Source organism: Gadus morhua, chromosome 6, assembly GCF_902167405.1.
Source record: "Gadus morhua chromosome 6, gadMor3.0, whole genome shotgun sequence".
NCBI lineage: Eukaryota > Metazoa > Chordata > Actinopteri > Gadiformes > Gadidae > Gadus > Gadus morhua.
In genome coordinates this window covers 27,556,713-27,565,703 of record NC_044053.1, presented here as the reverse complement: position 1 = coordinate 27,565,703, position 8,991 = coordinate 27,556,713, and the positions used below count along the sequence as shown (strand labels likewise).

The following is an 8,991-nucleotide window of genomic DNA, read 5'->3' as shown; positions in this document are numbered from 1 at the left end:
AATGACTGAACATTGACTTATGCCGCACAGATTTTTGTGTGGGCTTTCTGTAATGTGCAGCCCGTCGACAGATCCTAACAAACAGTAACATACCGTTGTTGTTATTTAGAGAGGTGCATCATACAATTAAAATACAATCAGCACAATTGTACATGTCCCCATATTTTACTATAAACTACAAAATACATGATAAGGAAAAGGGAAGCAGTCGTTGCTTATGAAGTGAGCTGAAATATGTGTAAATGTGTAAATAAATGAAGGCAATCTTTCCCAGCACACTGTTTAGCGTTACTTTCTTCAAGTGTGCAACATGTGCACCCCAAGTAGGCTCAGTCTAGTCCCATATGAAGTTGAAGAAATAAATTACTTTGTTTCTTTACAATAAAAAATTGCAGCATATCATGCTATTCAAACTGAATGTATCTCATCTCAGCTATCCCTTTCTTACCAAGCATATTGGTCTACACAGTTGCGTCTTCTCTTCAGCTCCATGCCATGATAGCATTTACTGCATTTCATTTTTCTTCTCAAAAGTTTCTTCCTCTGAAACCACTTAATAAGCTTCCAAGCATTTTGTTTAGAAGCTTCCTGATGTAGAAGGTTTCTCACACTGCTGAATCTTGTCATTACACTGGTGAATGATGCCGCCAGGATCGTGCTGCCACAGAATCTAACGCCTGCGTTCAGTAGGAATCGCGTCATCAACGTGGGACAAAGAAAGGTTTCGCGCTTATTCTATAGTGATATAGCCACCTGTTCCAGCTGACAGTAGCAGTAATAATGGCAAACAGAAAACGGATACAGACCAGAGGAAAAAAATATGTAGAGGAGACAGAAGCGGAAGGCAGCAGTGTTGGTGAGTATACATATGTGTTTTTGTTGTTTTTTTAAACTTACATTGATTGACAATGAGGTAGATTGCTTGCTAGCTTGCTAGCTACTTATACAGTACAGCCACATATAGTAGCTAGCTACTCATATGCGGGGGCACTGAACTGCATCAGCAATTTAATGAATAAGAAGTGAGAGTTTACTGTAGCCTAACTACCATGGAACGTCAACAAATTAATTCAGCATGTTTCTCCTGATTTCAGCAAACCAAATTAATCTTGTTAACGTATTATAAAGACAGTATAAGATAACCGAATGAAAACCTCTGAATGCAGTCTGTAATGAACTAATTGTATAGTATTTCACACTGCATACCTGAACAATAAGCTATACAGGCGTTAGAAAAGGAAATTGACTGAAATCCATTAGTTTAATTTCTTTCTGTCAGATGAGGTTACTTTAATAGGCTAACAGTTAATGTTTTATAGGCTACTTTATGAAACCCGTGCTTGAATAGAAGAATGACATTTTACTGAATTCCTGTGATTTGTCCAGTGTCCAGTGATTTTACTTTAATTAGATTTTCTACATTCATTCAATAATGACATGTATTTATTTTAGGTGCGTCAGCAGCCCCCACAGCACAGCTGGCACTAAACAATAAAGCACATGAGTTGCAGATGTGCAAAAAGAAAATGGAATGGCAGAATGAGAAAATAGAGGAGTTGACCAAGGAGAGAGATTTCCTCAAGGAACAACTAGCATCCGGCAAGTCTCCCAACACAATGTTTAGTCAAAGTGTTGGTTTGTTTTTAGTAGGGTCGAAGGAAGGCATTGCGTGTCCTCTTCGCCTCCAGTCCGCCACAGTCATCTGCCGAATGGTCCAAGAATGTGGGCTTTGACTTCGAACTTCGTAATTCGAATATAATTCGAATATCAAAAAATAAATCAAAATTCGAACAAATATTAGGCAGCCCTTAATATTCGAACCTGCTATGGGCAGGCCAAGAGGGAGAGACGTCGGAGAACCTGACGCAGTCCATTCATAATATTGTAATGACCACGGAAGAGGCAGTGACTGAAGTATTGATTAGACAGCGATTTATTAGAAACCTAATAAACCGTTGGAACACGCAAGACCGGTAACCATAGCAACGCCGGTAAACCAACCTCGCAAAACAATCTCGCAAAACCCAATCCAGGGCTGAATCCGAATACTCATACTTATAGTATGCATTTTGTAGTACGCCACAAATATAGCGCGTCCGAATGCTCAGTACGCATTGTGTAGTATGGAAAACGTTAAAGAATGCGTACTACCGCCACAGTATACAACGGTAGGTCCCTACGCTATCCCACAATGCAACCGGAGTCTGGTAACGAACGAAGAAGAGATGGCTGACCCGACACTAGCAGCGGCTTAGAAAGACGTCGTAGAAAGCGGCGAAAAAAATAGACATTAAAAAAGTAAAGTAAGTAATTAAGTAAAAAGATACATTTTTAATTTAATAGCAACGATGACAAGACGGAAAACAGGTAACTTATCAAGGTAATTTTGCCGGCATCTGAGGGGAGATACGTCATCTCCAAACGTCCGGTGGAGTTTCAGAGGCGTTCTACGCATAGCTGTAGTACGGTGAAGTAGTAGACACTGAACAGAAATAGTATGTACTAAGTATTCAGATTCAGCCCAGGTCTTACTGAAGGCATTTAATGGTCAAAATAGTATTAATAAATATTCGAATATATTCGAATATTAATATTAATAAACAAACGAACTTCGAATATGATTTTTGGGCCAAAGTCAAAGCCCTATAGCAGTTTCACACATTCCCTTTCCACAGTCCATCAGGTTATTGAACTGTTGTTATTAACACACAACCGCAAACTCATGATGTTAAAGTCTTCGCTTAGTAAGGTTCTGGTTTATGAGGCAGTCTTTGCTTTCATCGGAAATAGTACTACTATTGCTTGGCAGCAGGCTACATCTATCAATTAATGACAGGAACGTCTGACTCTCAGTCTGCGTGTGTTTGTGTACCTGTTATTCGCATATCTCCCGAATACAATTTACATTAGTATTGTGATTGTTGTTTTAACATTCACATTAGTATTAAAATTATTAAAAAGTAGTGGGGGAAAAAGTGTGACCATGAACTTGCAGGATCTGGCTGTGCATTGTATGCGTGCACATATGTGTTGTTATGTATGATGTGTTGTGACTCTTATGTTTGTATTTTAATCTTTTTAAACAGCTCTTAAAAAAGATGAGCCCAAAGCAACTGCCGGTTCCAATAGTGTCTCTACACTGGACTCATCTTCCTCCGAGATGAGTTCAAAGAGTACAGACTCGGAGTCATCCAACAGCTCATCCTCAGAGGACAAAAAGAGGAAGAAGAAGGGGAAAGGGAGAAAGAAGGCATCCAAGAGGGTTAAAATGGAAAAAACTCTGCAAAGAGGTTAGAAATACTAATTTCACCACTTTCCACTCACCTGGGTGCTAGATCACTCCTGCTTCGCTGTGTTGTGTTCTCCAAGCTGGCTCTTCCCATATGATGTGACATTGCATGTGTGATTGTTTCTAGCACTCACACAGTGAATTTTAGAGGAATAGCTTGTGGTCATCTCATATTCTAGATTGAAATCAGATTTAAGTGTGTAGCTGACAAGCCACACTAGATTCATAGTGTAGTGTAGTGTGTGTGTGTGTGTGTGTGTGTGTGTGTGTGTGTGTGTGTGTGTGTGTGTGTGTGTGTGTGTGTGTGTGTGTGTGTGTGTGTGTGTGTGTAGGGAAGTAGATTTTGTGTATGTGTGCTCCTTCACTCTGTGTGTGTGTGCTCCTTCACCCTGTGTGTGTGTGGGCATTCCACCACTGTAGCTTCTCCTGCCTCTCACCGGCAACACATACTGAGCATAGTTGACGTTGTGTGTGTGTGTGCAAGGAGATAGTGTGTGCGTGTTAAAGATGAGTACAGTATGAGTACAGTAATCTAAATGACAAAACTACTACTATAGATAGCACTAATTGTATGTTCTCTTAATTGCAGCCCGGAATCCCGAGCAGGCTTTGGCCCGGTACAAAAAGATTCTTAAATGCTACAAGAGGCTTGGAACCATGTCTGGGGCATTTCGAAAGGTCGGTGTTGACCGTAATACAGTGGTGGTCAATGCACCAATCGCCGAGCTTTCCATTGCTGCCCCAGACCAGTACAAGGAAGCTTTGAAAACGTATACCCATTCCACAAAATTGAAAGCATTTGCGGAACACTGTGCCTTGACAATTCTAGGCGATGTAGAAATAGTTGACGCAGTTAACACGCTTAAAGCCAGTGGTAAGCTGCTACCACTGAAAAAGAAATAATTATGTGCATTTTGTATTATGCTTTACAAGTGTTCCTGTAAAGTAATTTTTACATTTTCTGTACAATACCACTGTTCATATTTTATCTGTATTTTTTTGTTGTGTGTTCTTTGTTGAAAAGAAGAATTTATGTAGTTTAAAATAAATATTTGTACGTTTTCAGCACTTCAGCACATAGCTTCTTTCCCTTTTCTTAAAATAATATTTTGTTTTAACTTGTGTCTCTTTGGTATCTGCTAGCCACTCATTTATAAATACTTTGAAAAGCATAGCAAGTCCTCACTTTAGATGGGCTCACACCATGTAGTCAACTAATCCGTAGTAACTCATGAGTTAATCATGAATTGAAGTGTTGTTAAGTGCTTGTTAAAGATGCAGTAACACTAACTATCCGTAGGCATATTTCTGAAGGCATGTCCAAATAGAATAATACATATTTGTGTCCAGGTTATGTTTGCCACTCATTTATAAATGCTTTGTAAAGCATAGCAAGTCCTCACTTTAGATGGGCTCACACCATATAGTCAACTAATCAGTAGTAACTCATGAGTTAATCATGAATTGAAGTTTTTTTAAGTGCTTGTTAAAGATGCAGTAACACTAGCTATCCGTAGGCATAGTTCTGAAGGCATGTCCAAATAGAATAATACATATTTGTGTCCAGGTTATGTTTGCAATTCATTTATAAATGCTTTGTAAAGCATAGAAAGTGCTTACTTTAGATGGGTTCACACCATTTAGTCAACTAATCCGTAGTAACTCATGAATTAATCATGGGTAACCTAATTGGTAAGTATTTGTAACATGTGTATTAACACCCCAGCTATTAGTTGAGGCCTATTTCTAAATCATAAAATTTTATTTAAGGCATGAACAGTAGGTCTAGATAGTCTGTTAATCATCAACTTCCAGGTTTTAACCGGCCTTATACATTCCTAAGTACCTAGATAATAATGGTAAAATTACTTTTTTAGAAGGCTTATTTACTATGAACAAACCATTTATAACTGTTTGAAAAAATGCTTTACTAATGATACGTTATGTATGAACAATAAATAACTAATGGTGAACAAACCATTATTTAATAGTTTTTTAGAAGGCTTATTTACTATGAACAAACCATTTATAACTGTTTGAAGAAATGCTTTACTAATGATACGTTATGTATGAACAATAAATAACTTATGGTGAACAAACCATTATTTAATAGTTTTTTAGAAGGCTTATTTACTATGAACAAACCCATTTATAACTGTGTGAAGAAATGCTTTACTAATGATACGTTATGTATGAACAATAAATAACTAATGGTGAACAAACCATTACCCAATAGGTAAAAAATGCTTAATAAATGATGAATTGTGTGTAGTTATTATAAAGTGTTGTAGCAGACCTGCGAGCGGCATATACGACTGCAGTCCTTGCACTTTATCGTACGACCTGCTAGTCTATCGCACACTGTCAGACACACATTGCAATGGATCGGGCATTTGTGGAATAGAATTCCCTCATGGGCCTTGTAACAATATTCACACACATATCCCGTACCAAAGAATGCCGTTCTTTTCTCTATGCAATGATAATGGTTATCATGGAGGTACAACCATACTGTTTTAGGATGTTGGGCCGTATGTGTCTGGAACATCTCCAGCTTCTTGAATGCATCATTATGATGAAATCAGGATTTTAACATCTAGATGTCTCTCAAATTTGGAAACATCCGAGAAACCCACAGAGTGATCTGGGCCAAACCCCAGATCACTGTGTAATTTGCGAGCCGCCTCCAAATTAGTCTCTTCGGACACTGTGTCACCCCCGGTTACCCCCTCATGCAGAAAATGTGTCATGCATAGTGAGAAACACAAATTGTCATGAGTATTACTCGGGGTGTAGAGACTTAGCTTCTTCTTGTATATGATTTCATCATAGGGAATGTTTTTTAACTTCAAACTTACCCCACCCCGTTTGTTGTGGACCCCTGTGACCACCAACTCTAGCACATCATCCGTCAGACCTGTGTCGTTACTCTGTATGACTTGGCTAATATGGTCCATAAACAAATCCGCATTGTAATCGTCACCCGATACGAGCACAGCCTGTACATCAGAGGCCAATGAAGGGCCTCTCAGCACCACGTTTAAGACACTACCATCGGCTGCACTTTGTGAGCAGCTTGTTATGACCCGACAGCCTCTCCCTGATCAAATCAGGGACCTCCTGTAAATTTGCAAGGGATATACTTCTCAGATCAATGGACTGTCTAACCTCAAAGCCGTTAAAATGGGGAAATAATCTAGTATGCAACTCGTCATTATCTTCCCCCGTTACAGTAGACACAGGTGTACCATCATCATCATCAACAGCACCACCATCACCGTCACCACAGCCATCACCCTCAACATCATCACCACCACCGCCACCAACACCGCCACCCCCCACACCACCACCGCCACCATCCCCCACACCACCACCACCACCACCGACCTGTATATCTGACTCTATAGGGACCCCTGCCACAGCCGGGGGGTCCTGAAAAACCTCGCCAACCCCTTCATCACATTGCGACCCATGCAATACATCGATCTGCGATGATATGTATAGACTCTCTTGTGCACTATCCAACCACCCACCGACAGCGTTAAGTACATCTCTTGTGTTTGCCACCGCATACAACACGCCCCTTGTGTCTAAATCTCCTGTCGCCTCTAGCCCCTCCATGTCATCTAGGCCTGGCTCGTTCGAAACATTTATCTGTGCTGCCTGATATAGAGCATTAACCATACTATTCCCCCATGCATCCGCTGCAATTAACACCCGCCTAGTTCTATCTATGCCAACACATATTTCCCGCATGTCTAAACAGCCTTCTGCATACATGCCCCCACCCCCCACATGTCCTACGGCCGACAAATGAGACGTATCGCCGGTTGCGTCATACCTCATTGCCATCTCTTCAAGTTCTAAATCCATAATGCTACCCCCACTATCAGATCTACGCCGTCTCTTGGGATTGCCGTCTATAGATTTGAATTTCCTTTTTCTAGGGCTCATGGCGTTATGCATAGTGTACAGCTATAGTTTTTTATGCCAATAGATAAAATAAAAAAATAAAAAAAAAATATATATATATATATATATATATATATATATAAATAATAATTAAAAAAACGTTAATTATTCAGGTATTAAAAGAAAAAAAGTTTTATTACATGCAGTTTAAAACAAAAGATACCCTCTCCACGAAATAAAAGAAAAAAACATTAAAAAACAAAAACACAAATCAAATAATAGCATTCATCGTAAGCTTTGCTAGTGTGTCATTCATCACAGACATCTCGGTACTCATTGCCCGATAGGCATTGACGTTAGCTTCGCTAGCAGATTGCAGTAACCAGAATTTTCTAGCGGTTTTAGCAGCTCTTAACCCCTCTTGCGCGTTAATTCTCTCTATGCCCTGCGTGTTGACTCGCACAGCTGCCTCGGCATCCAAATGCTTACGCTGAAGGGCTTCGATAGCACGACCATTACCGGTCTCAGTGTTTGGGGATTCAGCAGTCATACGATCACGCGCAATCTCGGCCCTGATAGCTATGAAGGACTGCTTCGTCTGCTCTTCGAGATCCTGATATCTACGGTCACCACGTTTACCAGCCAACACGCCCAGTTTACTCTGACGATCAATGGTTAAGGAGTTTACATCCACCGCCGCAGTTACCAAGGCTAATTTATCATCAAATTCTTTACACCAGTTAACACTTTGCCCCCTCACAAGGTGTTCATCAACAGCAATTGCAGGGCCGGCTGGTAGCAGCGGCACCGCTACCTCATGAGCGCTGGGACTCACGATGCACGGGGGGTCGCGGCTAGGGTCCTGAATGGCGTGTAGGGATCCAGATGCAGGATCTCAGGCTGGTGGTGTTGTACAGGCGCTGCACTGGTGGTAGCCCCTACGGATGTAGCTGTAGAGTCGATCCACTGAGCAGGAGTGAAGTCGATATGGTCCAGCAGCGATGAGGACCAGGACGAGAGGTCGTCAAGACCAGCCCAATCATCGGCGGTCAGCACTGGTAGTGGCGCACACTGGGGGTCTCCAGGGAGTGTTTGTAATAGAAAAAAGAAAAGAAATCAGTATCAAGCCCATCATGATCATTACACTCTATAGAATATATACATGTAACGGGTATAAGAAATACTCTGATTATTTTATTGAAATCCCTGCAAAAATATGTATATCGCCTGTATATTGCCTTGTAATGAGGGGTTCAATTGCGCCATCTGCTGGTACCTGGAAGTCTACATATATGACCGCAACCCGAGTGCTCTAAGTAGTCTTGTAGTTCTCTGCTAGGGTAAGTCACGTTCCGATGTTGCTTTGAAAAGTGTTATGAAAAGTGAAAAGTGTTATGTATTATTATTATCGAAGCTAACGTGAGATTTATTCATGTTATCATTTTCGTTTTACATTGATTGTTGCTCACGTTGGTAGTGATATTGTTTCGCACTGAGGTCAATGTTATTTCCTCCGTAGACTAAACCAGTGGAGGTGCTAAACTACAAATTGTGTATATGTGTGTCTACCACTCATTACAGGTAATAATTGTGTTGTAATTGTGTGTTTAAAGTGTCAGGACGTTTGCGTTTCGGGTTTTGTCGGCCAGCATGTTGTCCGCCATGTTTGAAAAAGGGACAACGTGGCCTTTGTGATTTGATGGTCACCACTAGTGGGTGCTGTTACAGTTTAATCATTTATTTGATGTTGCGTCTTGCATTTAGTATTTTTCTATTGATGATTTCATAAA

General features: G+C 40.5%; 1 protein-coding gene across 1 annotated transcript; it reads left to right on the top strand.

Moving 5' to 3' along the window:
• The first annotated feature begins 484 nt into the window (after nucleotides 1-484).
• On the top strand, nucleotides 485-4,362 carry LOC115546160 (coiled-coil domain-containing protein 106-like). Its single transcript, XM_030359853.1, has 4 exons — nucleotides 485-856; nucleotides 1,453-1,599; nucleotides 3,087-3,290; nucleotides 3,879-4,362. The coding sequence occupies exons 1-4, from the start codon at nucleotides 781-783 to the stop codon at nucleotides 4,190-4,192; spliced, it is 741 nt and encodes a 246-aa protein (XP_030215713.1). The 5' UTR covers nucleotides 485-780; the 3' UTR covers nucleotides 4,193-4,362.
• The last annotated feature ends 4,629 nt before the right edge of the window (nucleotides 4,363-8,991 follow it).